The 21,548-nt window shown below is 32.4% G+C and overlaps 1 protein-coding gene across 1 annotated transcript; it reads left to right on the top strand.

Annotated features, from left to right (window-relative positions):
- Window positions 1-9,774: 9,774 nt before the first annotated feature.
- Window positions 9,775-21,303, top strand: LOC105763620 (glucosidase 2 subunit beta). Its single transcript, XM_012581889.2, has 5 exons — window positions 9,775-10,066; window positions 10,139-10,252; window positions 10,803-10,898; window positions 11,471-11,653; window positions 21,031-21,303. Exons 1-5 carry the CDS (start codon window positions 9,949-9,951, stop codon window positions 21,132-21,134), a joined length of 615 nt encoding a protein of 204 aa, XP_012437343.1. The 5' UTR covers window positions 9,775-9,948; the 3' UTR covers window positions 21,135-21,303.
- The last annotated feature ends 245 nt before the right edge of the window (window positions 21,304-21,548 follow it).

The raw sequence follows: 21,548 nt of genomic DNA, 5'->3' as shown, positions 1-21,548 counted from the left end.
TTCTCTCAACTAGCTTGGGTAATATCTATTTTCTCTTCAATCTCTTGATTAATCTTATCAAGCACAAACCAAAATTTCCAGATCTAGAATTTGGGATATTTTAAATGATTTTAAAGGTATTTTTTCATATTTTAATGAGATCTCAAACCGTTTTAAAATTCAACCCCAATTTTGGCCACCATGGGTGGTGGTGCGTGCACCTATGTACAAGAAATGGGGCTACTTTTTTCTTGGGTCTTGCCCATATTTTTCCAACATTAAATTTTGTTCTTGAACCCTCCTAATCATCTTTTAATCACATGTTAATTAGGGAGAGACGTTCTTGATCAATTAGCCAATCGATCCCACAAATCGTGAAGCGTAAGTACAATTAAGGATAACTAGTTTGTTATTTTTACATAGTTGTTGGGTAAAGGTTATGAATTAATTAAATGAAGAAATTTAATCATTAATTAGCTACTGATTTTCCAATATATTATTGAATTATGTGTTGACCCAAACGCCCGAAATCATCTGTAAACGCAAAGAACGATTATGCGTGCAGTTCGCATCGATATTTGGATTCATAAAATAGCTATAATTTCAACGATTGGTTTAAACTCATAAGTGGGTGTTTGGGGGCTGGTTTAATGGTAAATTGATTGAATTTATACTGAATTTTGGTTTAGGTTTGTTTAAGGAATTATTAAGGAAAATTGGAAGATTCGCTAATGTGCTGCGAGGAAGCGAAAAATAAGGTATGGGTCCTAAACTCATAAAATTGTTTGAAAATGTTAAATATCATGTTATATGTGATAAATTAGCTTGTTGATTGGATTGGCTTAATATCAAAATTATTTATTTTGTGAGTTTCGAGCCTTAAAAGATTGATGTGTTGGCAAAATTGCTAGTTTGATAGTATGAATGTTTGATTGAGTTTGTAATTGCATATTTGAGTTATGAGATATGAGACTGTTTGACTGAATGATATAATGTGCTGAGATATTAAGCTTATGTATGATTTAAACGCATGAGATATTTGTTATATTGTCTACTGAAAAGGGTGTTATTTATGCATAATGAAAATCTGTAAAGTATGTGAAATTGAACGATATTGATTTATACCAACACAATGGTAATTTGAAAGATTGGAACACTATTTCCATTTATTGAAAGTATGTGATTATTGAGGACATGCTGAGCATGTCAAATGAATGTGAAAAGTATTGATATATAATTATGTATAAGATTGAGTGACATATTGCATATGCATTGTGTTGGGATTTTGTGGTTAACGGAGAAGTTCCGTGGAGTACCGGTGGCATATTAAGTTTGCATTATTTGTAGCCAGTGCACTACACCTGGAGTACCGAGGGGAATGGCAACTTATCTCGTTTTTACTGGCAACTTGTCTACATTTTTATTGGTAAAATTTTCTGCATATTGTTATCGGTGGTTTTAACCACAAGGGGCTTAAGCCCATAATGTTTTGGAATTCGGATGACGGGCTCTAGGGAACTCGTGGTGTGTAGCGGATGGTATAGGTAAGAACCTTTTTGCATTGCATCATGCTCATGACATATTCAAATGTTATTGATTTATTATATGTGTTGTATTCTATTGTATTGAATGGTATCAAAATTAATGATTGTTACTCGAATGAATGATGTCCCATGCTCATACACTGTTTGACATCAATTTGATAATAGATACACCGTTTGACATCAATTTGATAATAGCTATGTAATGATACAAAATTTCTATGATGGTTCTATTTTCTTTTGTTAAAGCTAATATGTTTCACTGTATTCGATGTTTTTTGTCTGTTTAAATAATTGTTTGACTCACACTGAGCTTTTCATAAGCTCACCCCCAATAGTATTTAACTTTTCAAGTAAATCTCGAAATTAGAACCAGACTTGGCATTCAGAGAATCACCTTGGACCTAAGACTATTTTTAATAAATATTAATCAACCTCTATTGGCTTTGGTTTGAAATTTTTAATGACTTCTGGTCTGTGGCTTGGTAACTTTTCTTCTGAGATTTTTGCATGCATGGATTACTCAAGCATAGTAACCAGATAATGCATGATATCAAGCTTAAGTAAAATTTGATATTGTCTCCTAGTTTCCGTTGCATTGCAAAGGAACCATTTTTGAAAAATAAATCGATAAGGCAACTAAGTTTCCAAAATGACTTGAAAAATGGTTTTTCTGTTGTATTAGTTTAACATCGAGTTTTTTTAAAAGAAGAGTGACAAGAAAATTTTTTTTCTAAAACAACACTATCAACAATAAAATGAATCCTAAATATACACGACCTAATGAATGAATGCTTTTAAGCTAACTCAAAGTACTATTACGGTTTTCTCTAAAATGAATTTATTTAAGGTCTTCAAAATTAAAGTAAGTTAGCTTAGCCATTTTGGTGGCTAATGTAGCCTTCTCAAATTAGGCATAATGTCTAGGTCAGGTTTCGGAGGTTACACCAACGGTCACTGAAATCAACATTAATTACAAAAAATAGCGATACCCTTTTAGTATGTATCGATACTCGTTGTTGCAAGTGAAGTTAATGACCTGGTATTTCATCCTCAACGGCTACATTCACTTTTACAACAATCACAATGGTTGGAAATCAATTAGAGGGTATAAATACCATCTTCCAAAGGTTTAGCAACAACAAGAAACATTTGCAAAGCTTAAAGATCAATCAAAACAACCTAGAGCTTAATTCTTTCATACTTTTTCTTGTAAACACTTGTGAGCTTTCATTGTATTCATTTAGCTCAAGTGTTCTTCTTTGTATTTCTGCTTAATTGGCAAACATCCAAATCTTGTAAGGATTGTTTCTTTGTTTGCTTATTTGTTTCTCTTTGAGAGAGGGTTAATTCTTAAGGTTTGGGTAGAAACCTTAAGGGAGTTGTATCTTAAGATTTTGGAGCATAAATTTTAAGAGAGATTGTAAGGTTAAACCTTGTCCTCGAAGGTTGCCAAATTAGTGAATTTGGGAAAATCCTTAGTTGTGGTAAGCTAAGGTAGTGGAGTAGGCAATTGGGGTCGAACCACTATAAATCCTCGTGTTCTTTGTTACATATTTTTCATTGCTTCCACCACAATTTCTCAAAGGCCAATTCAACCTGCCTATCAACAATTTCAAGTTGATCCTTCTGTGCTAACAATATTTATTTTTCTTTTAGCTCAAGAAGCTAACAAAGGTCCCAGCAATAAAGGCAAATGACCTACTAAGTAGATCACTGTACTAGATTTTCTAGTGAGTTCCTTCTTACTTCCATGTGCTATAAATTCCATTATTGTATATATTGTGTAAGGTAAGTAATCTCTCTCAATAAAATATAAATGGTCTCTGTGTTGTTGGTGGTTATCCAACGTCATCAAAGTGAGTATGGTATGTTTGTGCTGCAAAGTAAATACCCTCCTTACTGTACAAGCCAATACTATTGATATGTGATATGTGAGATGAGAGATGAGATGTTAAAGAAGGGGGATTATGTTCGTGATGCCTTAGGTAAGGCAACTATATTGCAAACCGGACTAGCAGATCACAAGAAAACGTACTTGGCTGATCATAAATGATATGAGTTAAGGGGATGTATGTATATGAATATGACTGGCTGATATACTTCTGAATCTGAATTCTAGGTACGAGGCTGACATAAGGATGGGTTGACTATTTGTTATGGTTAAGCTGGCGAATAGTGACCGCTTATGTGTAGTGTTAGGTGGATATATTGAATCTTTCTGTATTTTGTGAACGCTAGTGGGCGTATCATGACCACTGTGTTTAAACTCTTCTGAAATGTTTGATATCATCTCAAGTATTGTTATGTATGATTTATATATGTTTTCTTTATCATTAGAACTCAGTAAGTTCATTTAAACTTACTTTGTTACCTTTTTCTTTTCAGGAATGTTGATTGAAGGGAGAGAATTTTGAAGGGACTACACCAGAGCACTGTTGATTGTAAGCCTTCTGTTAATTTCTAAATCATGCGTATCGTAGGTAGGGTGGTGTGTAGAAACATTTTGTATTACCTCTTGTAATGATTTGCATTTTTTTGTTAAACTCTGTGATAAAGGGTTGCGCGCGGACCAAGATCGAGTTGCCAAGTCACGGGAAACTCCTACGAAAACCCTAAACAATCAGATCTGAAACGAAACAGAAAATTAAAAGAATAGAATTTTGAATTTCCAGATCTGAAATAAAATCCCCAAAACAGCAAAGAATCAAATTGAGAATAGAAATAAGTGTTAATAAGGGTTCTTGAAACCTTAAAGGAGATTGCAATTCTGCCCAATTAAACACCAAGATAGTTTTCCCCAAATTTCGACACTCTAATTTCACCTAAAAAGAGTATGGAAGAACCCTAGAAATTGGGGATTTTTGGGTTGATTCCTTAAGATAGAAAAAGCCTGAAAACACAATAAGAACAGAAAATAAATTAGATAAAGATTCAAAGACAAGCGAAATAAAGAAAGAATTGACAAGAAGAAATTAAAAGAAAGTCCTAAGAAGCCTTGAAATCCGAAAGATCTCACAACTCCTTCAAACGGCTCTAATCTCCCTCCAAAGAATATCAATGGCAAGAAGAAGGTGAAGATGGCTCCCACAATCAAAAGATTGTTAAAACAACTTCTAAAGAAAACTCAAGAGAGAATTCTTGGAGAAAACTCAAAGAGAATTCGCACTTAAACAAATCGATATTTTTATATAATTGAGAAGTTCTTTACAAGGTGGCCACCATGCCTTTAAATAGGCCTTATAACTAGTCCTAATCTAATTAGAAAACTAAAATAAAAGAACTCCTAATTATTTTAATATGGAAATTAGGTCAAAGGTCTTTATTTGGGACTCTTGGATGAATATTTACATAAAATTTAAACTAAGTAAATAAATAAATAAATAAAAATAAAACTTTACAACTTGGGCCACTTTGACAATTTGGCCCGATTTTCAACTAAGTATGTATGGATTTCTTGATTGGGTGGAATTTGCTTATTGGGCCTCGCCTTCAAGAATTTGGGCTTTTGTGACTCGTATCATTCCCCTTCCTCAAAAAGATTCGTCCTCGAATCAAAAATCAAATGGACTCGACTTTCCTCGATCGAGCGGGACTAATGGCAATTGAGTCCACTTTATAAGCGAATAATAAGGGTCGATTTACCTTTTCCATTTAATACAAACCTTCGCTCATCGGGGGCATAGTGTAGTCGAAGCTCTTCGGGCTCATGTAGTGTGATTTTATCTTTGCCTATGTTGATCGTTTGAAAGCGTCTTTCATTTGAGAAGTATTGAAGTTGAAAGTTATCTTTCGGTCTTTCGGGAACCTGAAAAGTAGCAACACAAGAAAAATTCATATCTTGGTTAGTGGAAACATTCCTCACTACCCTTTCCTCGTCTTTTTCTTTTGTTTCTTTTTCTAACTCATTTTCTCTTCTTTCTTCAACTTCTTTTTCAATTTTCTTGTATGTTTCATATTTCTTTTCACTCTCAATCTCTTTTTGCTCTTTTTCATTCTCTTTTTCTTTTTCCTCACTTGTTTTAACAACAAAATTTTTCAGTTTGATTTGGTCCTCATGGACTTGTTCCGGAGTGAGCGGCACTAAGGTGATTTTCCTTCATTGATGCTTGAAAGAATACCTATTTGTACGACCATCGTGAGTGACCTTTCGATCCAGTTGCCATGGTTCTCCTAGCAACAAATGGCAGGCTTACGTAGGCACTACGTCGCACACAACTTCGTCTTGATACTTACCGATAGAAAAGGCAATGCGCACTTGTTGAGTGACCTTAAATTGGCCTTCGTTGCTAAGCCCTTGTAGTTGATAAGGTTGTGGATGCTTGGTAGTGGTTAAGCAAAGCTTTTCCACCATCGTCGTGCTGGCTACGTTCGAGCAACTTTCACTATCAATAATAACTCTACAAAGATTACCTTGTACATGGCAGCGAGTATGAAATAGATGTTCTCGTTGCTGCTCGCTCTTTGGTTTTGCCAAAGAAGGTTGCCCACGATCATGAAAATCATCATCCATTCTAGAGACACGTCGAGGACCGCGCCTATGGGGCTGGTTATCCCTATCTTCTTTGATTGGATCCCGATAATGAGGATCTTGATTCAATCTCACCTCATTAAAAGCGGTACTGAATGTTCGAAGTGTGGCAGCATGTTCATCTAATTATTGTTGGAGTTTTTGAAACATGTCATAGACATCATTATGGTCAATATCACCTTTAGACATTTTCCAAAAACCTGCAAAAATAAACACTCAACACTCAAAAATAAAATTTAGCAAACCTCACCGTTAATCACTCAAAAATAAAATTCAAATTCTCAATGAGGTAGAATTCAGTCTTGTGGATGAACCGATCTACCAAAGAATCCTAATGTGCACTAGGATGCCAAAAACTGACGAGACACCAATTGATTCGTGTTGCACCGAGGAAGAATTGGGCACACGTTTAAATCCTACTAACACAAGAAACAAGAAGGTGTTAGATAGCGTAAAGGAAAAATAAAGGCAAACAAATGAAAACTCACAGCTAAGAATCAGTAAAAATTGCTGAAAACAGAAAACCCGAAAAATTGCGGAGTAACTTGACAACTTCGTTCGAGGTGTTTCCGATCTCTAAAAATCATGAAATTAAATCTGGAATGTCCTTATATATTGAACTTTTGATCTGGAAAGTTTGAGCACCAAATTCAACCCGCTGAATATTTTTTTAAATTTTTATAGGATATCGTATTTTTTCAATTTTTTGACTTTTTCGACTAATTTTTTTTGCGGGAAATATTTTTTTTTTCTATTCAATAACAGTGCCACAAATATGTATGTAAAATTTTAGATCAATCGGACAACGTTTACCCACTCAAATGAATTTTTTCAAAAAATTTACGGGTAAAACTAACTTTTGTGCTTTAAAAAATTGAGATCGGTTTAGAAATCAACCAAGAACACCCAAAACGCCCAAAATCGATACCAAATGATAAAGGGTTGCGCGGGCCAAGATTGAGTTGCCAAGTCACGAAAACTCCTACGAAAACCCTAAACAATCGATTTGAAACAAAAGAAAATTAAAAGATTAGAATTTTGAATTTCGGATCTGAAATAAAATCCCCAAAACAACAAAGAATCAAATTGAGAATAGAAATAAGTGTTAATAAGGGTTCTTGAAACCCTAAAGGAGATTCGATTACGCCCAATTGAACACCAAGATAGTTTTCCCAAATTTCGACACTCTAATTTCACCTAAAAGAGTATGGAAGAACCCTAGAAATTGGGGATTTTGGGTTGATTCCTTAAGATAGAAAAAGGCTGAAAACACAATAAGAACAGAAAATAAATTAGATAAAGATTCAGACAAGCGAAATAAAGAAAGAATTGACAACAAGAAATTAAAAGAAAGTCCTAAGAAGCCTTGAAATCCCGAAAGATCTCACAACTCCTTCAAACGGCTCTAATCTCCCTCCAAAGAATATCAATGGCAAGAAGAAGGTGAAGATGGCTCCCACAATCAAAAGATTATTAAAACAACTTCTAAAGAAAACTCAAGAGAATTCTTGGAGAAAACTCAAAGAGAATTCGCACTTAAACAAATCGATATTTTTATATAATTGAGAAGTTCTTTACAAGGTGGCCACCATGCCTTTAAATAGGCCTTATAACTAGTCCTAATCTAATTAGAAAACTAAAATAAAAAACTCCTAATTATTTTAATATGGAAATTGGTCAAAGGTCTTTATTTGGGACTCTTGAACTGAATATTTACATAAAAATTTAAAGTAAGTAAATAAATAAATAAAAATAAAACTTTACAACTTGGGCCACTTTGACAATTTGGCCTGATTTTCAACTAAGTATGTATGGATTTCTTGATTGGGCTGGGAATTTGCTTATTGGGCCTCGCCTTCAAGAATTTGGGCTTTTGTGACTCGTATCACTCTGTTTTATGAAATCTTTTGTAAACTCCAACAGTATCTATATATGTGTTTTATTTTTATCCAATGAGCTATGATTTGTGAGATAATATTTTAGGCGTGTACGCCAACTGTTTGGAATGATGGTTAACCGCCAATGATGCACTTGAAACTTTTGTAAAAGGAATAACTCTATTGACTTTTATAAGGTTTTCGCTAAATGTTTTGTCTAAAATACTTTTCTTGGCGTATATCTTAAGTTTTTATAAATTACAAATACTTTTATTAAACTCGTATGATTTTAAGTTGTGGCATACCATACTCGGATCCAATTATCAGGTCGAGCAAGGTTTGTTATAAGTTCATTTTTATTCCATTCCACTAAGAGTACAACTCTCTCATCCTCCCATAAGAGTTCATTTTCATTCCACTAAGGGTTCATTCATCGAATTGTGTGGGAGAGGGCAAAAACGCTTGGTAAGGACTTCCAGATTCATAACCTGATTCTTCCTTGGTCTCCTAATCCACATAAATGGGAGAAGCCTCTGATTGGTTTTATAAAGGTTAATATGGATGCTGTCGTTTGCAACAACAAATATGGTTTTGGGGTTATTATTCGTGACTATGATGGTTTTGTCTGTGGTGGCTGTGCAGGTTATAAGGGGGATCTTCCAAGCACGGAGTAGGTGAAGATTGATGCATTGGTTGAGGGCATCTCTATGGCTCGCTCGTTTAATTTTGATCATGTTATTTTCGAGTTTGACTATGCTAGTATTGTTAATCACCTCTGCAAATACCACATTGACATTACAATTTTGGGCCACCGTATTGTTGAGATTAGAGGCATGATTGATCTTTTTGCCGAGGCTGAGGTTAGGTGGATTAGCCATGATAAAATAAACTTGTTGATAAACTTTGTAGTATGGCGATGATAAACTCTTGTAACTTGTCATTCGAATTGGAGTATCCTAGTGATATCCATCAACTTGTAATTCTTGATTCGTTTTAATTGAGATAGTGGCCCTCAGGCCCATTTCTATAAAAAAACAAGATAGTTTACCCTAAAATTAAAATTTACAAAATAATTTAAGACAAAGCTTTGGTTAGTGACAAAGTTAATGTTTTATTGAAGTAAATAACACGAGTTTAAATCCAACAACATACAATTTTTATTGGATTTTAAAAAAAAAATAAAAAGAATAAAATAAACTTTAATAATATAAGTTATTATAATTACGAAAGAATATTCTAGTAATTTTTCTAATCGAGTTAGTACTGATTGACTCGTGACACTCACTTGGTAGAGACTTAAATAATAGTATAAAAATACAATTGATGAAGTTAATAAAATGTGCATAATAAAATTAAAATGTACAAAATAACTTAAAATAAAAATTTGGTTTAGTGATAAAATTAATGTTTTATTGAAATAAATAGCATGAGTTCAAATCCAATAATATACAATTTTATTATTTTTTAAAAATAGAAAGATTAAATACCCTAAAATAATATAACTTATTTTAATTACAAAATAATTTTTCTTAATACTCATGACACTAAATTAATCGAGGCTTAAATAATAGTCATAATATATACATATAATTTGATGGAGGCGTAAAGTGTTCATAATAAAATTAAATTTACAAAATAATTTAAGATAAATATTTGATTTAGTGATAAAGTTAATGCTTTATGTTTTATTGATAATTTTATTTATTTTAAATAAAAATAAAAATACTTTTGAACTATATTCTTTATTTCAATTGAAGAAATATAATCGAATTGGTATATTAATTCATAATATTAATTCAATTAGTAGTATATATAAAATTATGCAATGAGACAAAGTGCATTATCGAAAAAAAAGAGTGCATTAAATTTAAAATCGAAAGAAAAACCAGCCGGAACCCAAAGGCATTGACTATTGGATCAAGTCATGGCTGAAAGACTCGAAAGGAATTGAGGCTACAAAGACATCCCAGAAACCATTTGATGGAACAATTTGTATTCCAGAAAACGAAGAGGGGGGAAAATGCAGATATGGCGGTGGCTATGTTTAAAACACAGATTCCCCGTTTGTTTTGCTGCCGTCTCCTTTTTCCTTTTGCTTGTTTCTTCTTCTAAATCTCCTCTCGGTATCCACCCATTAGGTATCCAATTTCCAAACTCATTTCACCATTTTGTTATTATTAATTTAATTGAATTTGTTAATAAATGAATAGATGCCAAGTATTTTGCTGCGGAGGTTATCAAGTGTAAGGATGGGTCCAAATCATTTACCAGAGACCGTCTTAACGATAACTTCTGTGACTGCCTTGACGGCACCGATGAGCCTGGTATTCTCTTCTACTGTAATCGAATCTATTCTTTTACTGTTTAATTCAGCTGCTAGGCTTTGACCCCCTTGTTCCCCTCCATCCCTAACTTCATTTGTAATTGCTTCTGAATCTCATATGTTTTAAACAAAATCCTACTGAGTGGGCATGAGGCCTTTAAAGATTAGTTCAAAGGCGAAACTTATATCAAGTCCAGTCGATATTTTATGTTAACTGATCTGCAATAACCGTATGCAAACTTGTAAATATATGTATCATTTTTGTCTGAAACTGTAGGTCCATGAACAATTCTGTAACTAGTGTTTCCCGTAGTTATTTTTTGCTGTTTCTCTTTCAAATGGTGCAGAAAGCTTGCTGAAAATTTATGGGTATTCAGGTTCATAATTTGAGTCGATCTTTTCTGAACTGGTGTACTAAATATATCTTTGCGCTATAATTAAAATTTCATCATTTTTGGACTTGATATAAAATACTTCCTACATTCCTTTTCTTTTCTAATATTTTATTTTGACTTGCTTAGTCCATTGGCTGCCTTTTATTGTTTGTGCAGGGACTTCAGCTTGCCCAGCAGGCAAATTTTATTGTAGGAATGTAGGAAGTATACCTCAGTTCATTTTTTCTTCTCGAGTTAATGATCATTTTTGTGGTGAGTATTATTTGAACCTGTTATTTTTCTTTTATCTTTGTTTAAGATCTTACAACTTAATGTTGCAGTAGTTTCTTTTATTAAACATGGATTGATTTTTCAAGAAGGAAACTAGCAATGGTTCAGGAAATGTTTCTTTTTCCATGGACTAGGATATCTAAGGGTCTTCATAATGAGAGAGGTTTTTTTTTGGGGTGTTCCACGGTGGTGTATGCTGCCGTTATAGTTAGTATTCTAATGTGGCAAAGAAAGAATACCTAGGATTGCATCTTTGCATGCCTTTTATTATCATTATTTTTTATTTCCTATAAAGGACCGATTTTTCCACTGAAAAATGGTTTCTAACTCCATGCCCTTTCTTATTAAAGCATTATACCACCATCTAGTCTTATTGCCTCACAACATATTTAGGGTCTTTCATTCCTTCCGACTTTTGTCATTTTCATGGTTTGGTTTTGCGTGTTAGATTTTGAACAAAAGTGTTGTGTTGAATTCTATGATTTTGAGCCTAATATAAATCATCGTTGGCGAGAATTGTCGTTTTTTTTTTAAATATATGCTTCATCTTTCAGATTGTTGTGATGGAAGTGATGAGTATGATGGTAGCATCCTGTGTCCCAACACATGTATCATGGGTGGTAATGTCGAGTACAAAACTGAAGAGTATGTTTCTACAACTACTCATCTGCACTCTACTAAATTGAAGGAAATGAAAATTGGAATTAAATTAGAAGACTTGATTCAGACGCTTGCAGGTATTGAACGTAATTTATGACACTACTTTGGCCATGAATGGGTTGTTTGCCTTATAATTCTCACTTCAAATGGTTGTTTGTTAAGTTCATGGGTTATGGATAGGGTTAGGAGTCAGTGGGCTATTCCTAGAAAAACCTGCTTTGATTGATAAAGCTTTAGTCCTTTTCAATTCCTACCTCGTGAAGAACTTATGATTAATAAGATATGGAACTCACAAAAAGGCACTCCTAATCTTGAACTCGTTAGATATAGTCTTAAACCTCTATAACTTGAAATGATTTTTGTATTATTTTATTATTTAGAATTGGTCCCTTAAATAGAGTTTACGCAAGGTTCTGTTCTTATAGATTAAGAAACTGAAATTAAAGAAACTAAAATTTACTTTTAATTGCCATAAAATACTTCCTAAATAAGTTACTAATTAGGAATGTCACTAAAATAAAGTTATTTCTCTTCTTTCCATCTTTGGCGCTTTTAACTTATTGTCATGCCCACAAAGACATTTGACATCCATATATTACTTGTCTTGGAAAAAGTACTTGTCCTCTAGCTCGAGATTGCATAGTTTGTACATTTGTTTGCCTGTTATCACAAGGAAGATTGCAAGGATATTTCAATTTCTCTACTCCCGTCTTGGTTTTGTACAACATTGTTAGGATCCTTTATCTCTAACCAAAATATTTTTTTTTTATTGGTGCCCGAATTAGTATGTTTAGTCACAATTGTAGCAAAGAATCCTTTTCCCTTTGTTCACCCATCTTTTCATGAGTTAACTTTTAATAAAAGGAAGGGGTGCACTAAACCTATTGCCCACCCATCATTCTTGGAGTTGTTTTAAGCAACAAAAAGGGGAAATGTTGTTGCTATGTTGATGCCTTTAGTATTCAAGTCCGTCTGTTACTGTTCTCTTGACATGCTTGTCATTCTTGCTAGTTGTTTCTTCTCAAAGACCCATGATAAATTCATTGCCTGAACAAGGTATGGAGGATTTTGCATCAACGAATCAAGCCTAAGCCCATTAATGATATGTGTTAAGTAGAACTCTAGATATTTAGCATAGTTTAGGTTTTTTATTATTTAAAATAGTTATATATAATTATTAGATGTATATTGTAAATAAAACTCTTCAATTATGATTTGTTAAGATAGTTTATTTAAGAGTTATTTTCATTAGAAGTTTTAAAGTTGAATTTTGATTGGTTTATTAGATAGTTTAATTTACTTAGAATTGGATAGGACTTTGGCTTATAAATATTTAACTTGGTTAGTCATTGTAAAGCATGGAGATTTTAGTTTAATAAATTTAATTTGTGAGCCTTTCTTTTCAAGGTTGAGTGATTCGCGTTGTTTGTTTTCCAATTATCCATATTACTAAGTACAAGTTATTTAGGCATGTGTTGGGGAGTTATCCAATTATCGTTGTTTTTAGTCACTAGTTGATTAGGGTGGTGTAGGACAAAAATAATCAATTATCATTGGTGCTAGTCATAAGTTGATTAGAGATGGTCAATTTATAAAAAAAAAGTTGATTAGAGTTGATATAAGATACTATCTTCTTGCTTTATATAAAAAACATGTTTTCTTGCCATCTTAGGTTTCGTACTAGTTAATCTTGCAGAAAACAAGTTGATGGTCCACTCACACTATATTAGCACGTGGCAACAACCCTTGAAATTGATGTTTATACTCAATTTTTTTAGCCCATTTCAACTTGTTCTAGGGTTACTGTGTAGTGGTGGGCTAAATCTCAAAGTGCAATATCCTTCGAATGTCATCCATGTGAGATTTGGTTTCTCTAGCTCTCTCTGATCATAATCGTATGAAGAGCCACCAAACTAACCTTGCCTATTTATGTTGTTTGCTGGTTGAAAAAATATCTCATATTGATGTAACCAAATCAACGACTTCTCTAACCCATCAAAGGTCGGAAACCCATTTTTGTGCGCTACAACGCCATTTTGGACCTTTCCAATGGTTTTGGTTGATTGCTCGATCTATGACAATGGCTTCCATTACTGGTTATTGTTGTCAGTATGCCCATTAGACTCCTTTTTGTGGTTTTAGTTGAAGCTAATAAATTCTTGCAATTGCAGTGATAGTTGTTGCATTTGATTATTCAATTTGGACTCTATCTCTATGGTGCTTGTGGCTATTTGTGACTAACATTTTACTAATCTTGCTTAAAAAAAGTCCTTTACTCATTGGCATTGGAATCACCCAGGGTGTTTAGCTTTGGTACCAAGTTTTAAAGATCTCGTGTTATGGATTTGGCATGGTTTTAGAATCGGATATGTGGCTCGGTGGTTGAAATAGTTAGGCCATTGATTTTATTCAGTTTCTATTAAATAAATTATTAAATAATTCATAAAAATTTAAAAAATATAAAATATTAAAAAAATATAAAACATGGTTCAATCGTTGGCTAACTGGCTTTTTATTTGGTTTAGAGTAGTTCACTGTCCAACTAGTTTAACTGATTGGTGTCGAAACCATTAAATATAATTTCTACAATAAATTAACTCTAAACAGTAGTAAAAAGTAGTATGGTCGAGTTCATAGGGACTGGATATTATAATCAACTTCCGTGTTTTTCTTGTGAACAGAATTTTGGTCGATCAGATAACCGTGGCAATAGTCGTGCCCACGACTCCAAATTGATTTGTTGAAATATAAATTAAATAAATTAGGGGAGTTGGAAATGTCTAAAAATTAAATAATTGAGATAGCAGAATAAGCAATTAAAGAAATCGAAAGTAAAATTAAATTAGAAAATGAATTTGAATTTTGCAAACATGATTATAAAGCCTTAGCTCCAAACTCGGTGAAGTTCGGTCTCTAAATCAATCTTCGAAAATGAGTTTTCTCCTCTAAACAATAAGTTGGTTATAGCGGCTAAGAATGTTTTAACCACCAATTCTTCCTCTCGTTGATTTCAGTATGCCCTGCAAATCAACCTTTACAGATTAGGTAACCGCGATATACGCGTTCGCGATTCAAGACTTCGGTAGCCTTGCGTTCTAAAGAACCTAACTCAGATTAACAGCCTCAACTGCGTGAGACGTTTAAATCCGATCATTATCTCTCTTGACGAAGACCTCACTAGTATGACCCCGCCAGGATATGCCAATTTGTTCGCGAGAATTCGAATACAACACGATCGACTCGTCTTTCCAATTGTACGCTAAAATGACTCCAACCCAACATGCACTGTGTTAAAATCGAGTTAATTTTAATGGATGAATTTGTCAATCTTGATATTCCAAAGAGATGATGAATACCGTTATGATAGATTTCTAGTGTGGATACATTTCTCACTCTTTTTGATCGGAAAGAATACCAGTCTAAAGCTAAGTAGAGATTTAATGAAGCATGAAATTAATCATACTTTTGTTGGTTTATGGAAATGGTTTAAATAGAAATGGTGGTAGATGAAAAGGGAAGGGACTTGAAAAATAATTGAACAATTTTATAAACAAACAAGAAGATGGAAATGGAATGGCAGTATGCTTACTAACACATGAAATTGGAAGGGAAAATAATTTTATTCAATTTCAAGTGAATTCAAGGTGTCTTTTCAAGTACACCATATCATCTATTTATACATAAGCCATATACAAAAATTAGGCTAATCCTACCTATCCACTAATTAAATAAAAATATCAGATTTTATTTTCTAAATTTGGCTTTTACAAGGTCAAAAAATCTGATCAGTCCTTTAATATCTCCAAATTTCAGATTTAACCTCTCTTTTATTGTTCATGCTCCAATTGTATTCTTTTTTGTTTGTTTTTTGCATTAAAGTATCTGAATTTCATTCCTGACAAGATTTAAACATATAATTCATCAATTAACAAGAATTAATTTAAGAACAAGTTGATTTGAGCATGTAAATATGCAAAATAAATATGTTATCATTAACCTTTTTGTCTGGATTGATGTATCAACCAATTCTTAGTCCAATTGGTTCGATTGATTGGTCCTTTCCGATTTCAAAAACTATGGGACTAGGTCATCAAGCAATTCATAGAAAAAGCTATTTTGATTGATGAAGCTTTAGCCTTGTTTTGGTTCCTACCTCATGAATAATCCATGATTAATATTACATGTAACTTGTCAAAGGGAGTTGTTAACCTTAGATTTGGTAGAAAGAGTCTTAAACTTCAGAATAATTTGTCTTATTTTTTTTACTAGAATTCTCCCTTAAATAGAGGTTACATAGGATTTTATTTTTGTAGACTAAAAAAATTATAGTTAACGAATTTAAAATTAAATATTTTTAATTATAAAAAATTGCTTCCTTAATAAATTATTCTAATTAAGAATATTATTAAAATAAAGTTATTTATCTTTTCATTTTGACTCTTTAAGTTCGGTTTTTTAAGGCATTCATAACAATGTTCCAATTTCTTGTACCAACTCTTCATTCCTACTCTTATGCGTACTTGTGCCACGGGTCGCGAATCAAAGTTCGTGACAAATGCGCACAGAACATCTCATGATTGTCAATTGATTAAATGGACCTCATTTGACTCACTTGAACTAGCTCGATTTGTAGAACATGTAGAGAAACCCATTTACTTGAAATATTGGTGTCATAGTGAAGCAATTAAGGAAAATTAAAGTTGCCATGGTAAATATGAAAACTAAGTTTAGAAGATTTGTAATCTTAGAAGATTTGTTTTTATAATATTAGGAGATCATGTAAATCATTTAAGAATCTGAATTGTAGATTGACTTTAATTTTGACCGTTGATGTAAAGTAAACTGTATCGTTGAATCTGGTGGGCTCAACTATAAATAGAAGCCTTCCCCTATTTTGCAATCATCCCATTGTACTCTATTCAAAGTTAGTGAAAATACTTTGAGAGCATTTACTTAAACACCTTATGAGTGTTGTTTTCTTATGATTTTTCTGTTTGATTTGTTCTTTTTTATCCTGAAGTTGCTTTTGGTTTATTTTCGGTGCTTTCAAGAATTTCTATTATGCGTTCTCACTTTTTGAGTGCTAGGTTGATTTAGGCGGATTTGAAATAAAGAAATTGCCTAAGGCTGCACGGATTGTGAAATTAAAATTTTATCCCCGTGACACTTTTTAGTGTTATAGTGTTGAGTTACTAGATGATTTGTCAGAAAATTGTTTTACTTAGTGGGGCTTTTCCTCGTCTTTGCTTTTTTTTCCGCATGAATGACTTATATTGAACAAGTGGAACTTGTTAAAAGGAATATCAAACCTTAGACTTGTTAAGAGAGAATTTTAAACCTCTGAATATTGGAATAAATTCTGAGTTAATTTTGTTGTTATCAGTTAACCTCTCAAATAAAGGTTACATAGGTTTATTTCTTTGAATAAAAGACTTATAAGCTAAGTTTAAAGCAAGGGCTCTAAATAAAGACTCTTAATATCTATATGGAAAGGTTTCAAAAAGCGGCGCAATAGCGGTACAATAGTTGCTATTTCGCGGTAGCACCATCATCCACCACAATTGGTCTCCTGAATAATGATGTGAAAATATTTTACACCATTACTGACCAATAGTGACCGTAAAAAAAGGGGGAATAATGGTGTGCTATATGCATTAAATTACCATTCCTTAGGTGAAAAATGAAAACTATACAAAAAAAAGAGAGTGAAAACCATCAGAAAATAGTTTTTAAGAGAAGAAATGAACATGCACTCGTCAATTCAACACATCACAACATGAATTGAGTCAATCTTAAGGGTTTTCTTATTTTCGAAACATGTCGGGTATGGGTGAGAATGGGTTAAAGAAAAAAATAGTTGAGATTGTATTTTATAAGAGTTAGCTATTAAGAAGAGAGTTAAGAGCAGAAAGTTTAGAGTTTTTTGTTAAACTCTAATATAATAGAGGGAGATGGAGGGAGAGAGGAAAACTAAAGCAGAGGCCAAAGAGTAGAGACAGAGACGAGTTTTATGAATTAATTTAATTTAATAGCTTATATGTTTCTTTTTATTTTGGAAAGTGGAAAGTCATTAATAGCATTTCACACAATAAGAGAACGATAAAGGTTAGATTCAAAGCTGTGATTTAATTATAACCGTTCAAGCTTGTTTTAATGTCATGGGTCGCAGATTAAAGTCCTTGGCTAAAGCTTATAAAGCCGCCTAATAAGATCAATTGGTTAAATGAGACTCATTTAACTCACTTAAACTGGTTCGATTCATGGAACACATGAAGAAGACCATCTACTTGAAGCTTAGAGTTACCATGGTGAATGTTTGTTCTCTTGAGGGATAAAAGTATATAGTATTTAAATCCCTTAGGACTTTCAGCTTTTAGATGTTAATGTAATTTTAATTGTACCGTTGGATCTGGGGGAGCTCAACAATAAATAAAGAGCTTCCCCTCATTTGTATTTATCCATTGAGTAATCGAATATTCATTGGCATTACTTAAGACCATTGACATACAAAACATTTTCAATAAAGATTAAGAGTTTTTATCAATAGAGTCGATTCTTTCTATTTGTCTTTTGGAATTGTCACCAAATGTAACTTTTTTTTTCTATTTTTTAACTTCAATTCGATAAAATGACTATTGTCACCGGTCATATGTCTCGAGCATCCACTATTAAGGGACCATAAGTTTGTACTTGTGTTGTTCACCTTGAAGCAACAAGGGAGGGGAAGAATATCACGAGCCTTGGTTCAAAGCTCTTGACCATTGCAATAAAAGTGTTTTATGGAGATTTACATATTAAATGAGACTCATTTGACCCATACGAACTGGCCCAATTCGAAGAACTAGTGACGAAGTCCATCCACTTAAAGCCTTAGTGGCCCATCAAAACAATTATGGGAAAGTAGGGCTATCTTGGTAAACAAGAAATTAGTGTTAGAAGATTTATAATTTGATAAGATTTGATTTTGTAATCCTGGAGATTGTGTAAATCCTTTAATTGCAGATAGGCTTCAATCTCGTTCGTTGATGTAACTCAATCTATACCGTCGTTTTTGGGAAGCTCAACTATAAATAGAGTTTCCCCACTCCTTTGTAATCATCTATTGTATCTATTATATTCTATTCTTTGAGTTAAAGAATATATTAAGAGCATTTATTAAAATACCTTGTATGCATTGTTTTTTTTGTGGCTATTATGCTCTTTCGAGTTTTTCTTAAAGATTATTTTCGCAATATTTCAGTGCCCTAAAAGAATTTTGCAAAAATCTTCACTTTGCAAGAGTTAAGTTGGCTTCAGCACATTTGAAGCGAAAAAATTGTTTAACGTCACACGGATTGTGAGAAGAAAGATCTATTTTTGTGACACATGCACGTACCAAATTCACACTCTTGCTTCAATTTTATTTTATGCATCCACGCAAGCTAATACCATGATCATATAATTTTTGTGCAACAAAAAAATAGAGACAAATAATTAAAAATCACAAGATAAATAAAATTCTACACCCTTGCCCCCTAGACGGCTAAGGGCATTTTTGTGTCATTTTGAGTTTTCAGCCTTTAATAAGTGGGTTTTTAGTAAGGGTACAAGAGTCTTTTGGCTCATTACTATATAAACTCTCTTTCTATTAGATTATACACATAATACATAGATTCGAGAATTTAACACATTAAACATTTTTTACATTAAAATTAAGAGAAAATTGATTAGAGAGATTCAGCTTTGCTTTAGCTTTTTCATTTTTTCTTTTGTTGAAGGCTATGTTAACAGAAGATCAAGCAAGCTTCAGCTTTGAATTAGATTCTTCTTTATGAATGAGCATTTTTAACTTTGGTTCTTGTTCATTTTTTATTGATTGAATGTTAGAATGGTTGCTTGCATTTTGAACTTATCTTGTTTTAAATTTTCTTGACGGTTGATTGTGATGCTAATTGTTAATCTAAGTTGATATGCATGATCTTGGTTAATTGCTTCAATTATATCAAATTGCTTAGTATATTAGAATTGACGCTTCTAGTGGAAGATCTAAATTGATTGGAGATTCTATTGTATAGATTTTGGTATAATTCTGTCGAATAGTGAAATCGAGAGGTGATTTATTAACTAGGTGAGATCGGTAGGAGATCCTAGGTGGTAATTTTTATGTTAGGATGAGATCGAGAGGAAGTTTCTACTTAAGAGTATTAATCAATGTAATCGGGACATGCATGTAGATTTGTAAATAATTAATTGACCAATTGACTATTGTCTTGATTATTTGCATAGTCTAAGATAAGAAAGAGGGAGTCTAGGTTAGTTTCTTTAATTGATAAGATAGATTAGTTGTTTAATGAATCTTAATCAAATTGCAATAATGATCCTTAAACCAATTAGACTTTTAATTGCCTTGTAGGTTAATCGATTAGCACTGTTTTCTCTTAGCAATTCCCTTGGAAGAACAATCCTTGGAGTACTTCCCTAAATGTTTCATTGTATAACTATATTACAAATTGACACCGTTATGCTTGCAGTAACACTGTGCCTACACTGTTGATAATATTGATTGGATTTGTTTCATTCTGTGTATGGGCCAGTCAATTGACTATTACCCAAAATTTTCAGAATTTCAATATCTTCTCTCTACTCTTTTCCCGCTTTCTTTTCTTTTAATTCTTCTCATGTTTAGCACGTAACAATGGTTTACCTCCGTTCGGGTAGATTGGTAATAATCTACCTCAATTTGGTCAAATTAGTGGTTGGTTGGTCGTCCCCTTATCTTTGCTTCATCTTTTTCCTCTTATTCTCCAATCGCACTTTGTTCTGTTTAAAAGAAAAAAAAAAGTTTTTTTGTTCTTTTTTTTTTAAACTTTAATTTATAGAATTACAATAAATTTTTCATATTTTATTAATTTAGAAAACTAATAAAATAATTTTTTTTCAATTTTCATAATTTTTGTTCTTAATTTTGAAACTAAAGATTTGAGAGGAAGAGTGTTTTTATTTTCCATATTTGTAATCATTTTAGGAAGGAGAAAAAATGTAAAATCAGGTGGCATATTTAGAAGTGGTGCATTCTTATTGTCTTTATGAAAAGCAAAGTTTGATACATAATTGTTAATTTTCAAACTTTAGTTGTCAGATCTTCAAATTTATTATAGTTGAGGTAGTAAACTAGACAATGAATAAACGGACACACATGTACATATGCATGACATGGTAAAAAACAGCCAGTAAGACATGAGCATTAACGAGGTTTTTCATTTGCTTAATGAATGCCAAATGTGTAATTAATGCAGTATATATAGCACATTAATGAATCTTCCTTTCCTTACGTACTTGTATTTTGATGGTGAAAATTAAGAATGAGTCCAACACAGAAGTAGTGTGCTTATAAATCTCGTTCATTGTGCTTGTATTTGTTTATGTGATTTGCTTTTCTCATTTTAAATGACAAAATTGGACCTGATGAATCTAGGTTTGAAGATGATAACGGTAGCAGAGGTGGCTCTTGGTTGTTTTCTGGTGGTTAAATGGGTATTTCATAAGCGTGTCAAGTCTAAGAAAAGACATCATAGATGAAGGAATCTACCGTTAGCTTGGTAATAATACTCTAGAATATCCTTGTCCTCTAATTTTCACTTTTTACATTTTAATATATAGGGGAAGGATCCAATTATTTCAGTGTAAAACTCAAGTGATTTTATATCATTTTATAACTTTTTATACGATTAATATTTTAATAATCCAATCGTCATATTTCATGTTTCATTCATGTAGATCATGTCTAATTTGAATAAATTAAAATATTAAATTATTCATTTTTGTATAAAAAATTAATCATTAAATATATATATATTAATATAGACACTATTTTAGATTAATATGATAAAAATACTGTATCAATTAAAAAATTATATGCATGATAAGTATAAATATATTGATAAATTCAACGGTTGGTTGTTAAAATATTAATTATAGAAAAACTTAGGAAAA

This window comes from Gossypium raimondii, chromosome 12 (assembly GCF_025698545.1).
Source record: "Gossypium raimondii isolate GPD5lz chromosome 12, ASM2569854v1, whole genome shotgun sequence".
Classification (NCBI taxonomy): domain Eukaryota; kingdom Viridiplantae; phylum Streptophyta; class Magnoliopsida; order Malvales; family Malvaceae; genus Gossypium; species Gossypium raimondii.
Note: the sequence above shows the minus strand (reverse complement) of the source record. Positions and strands in the feature narration are given on the sequence as shown.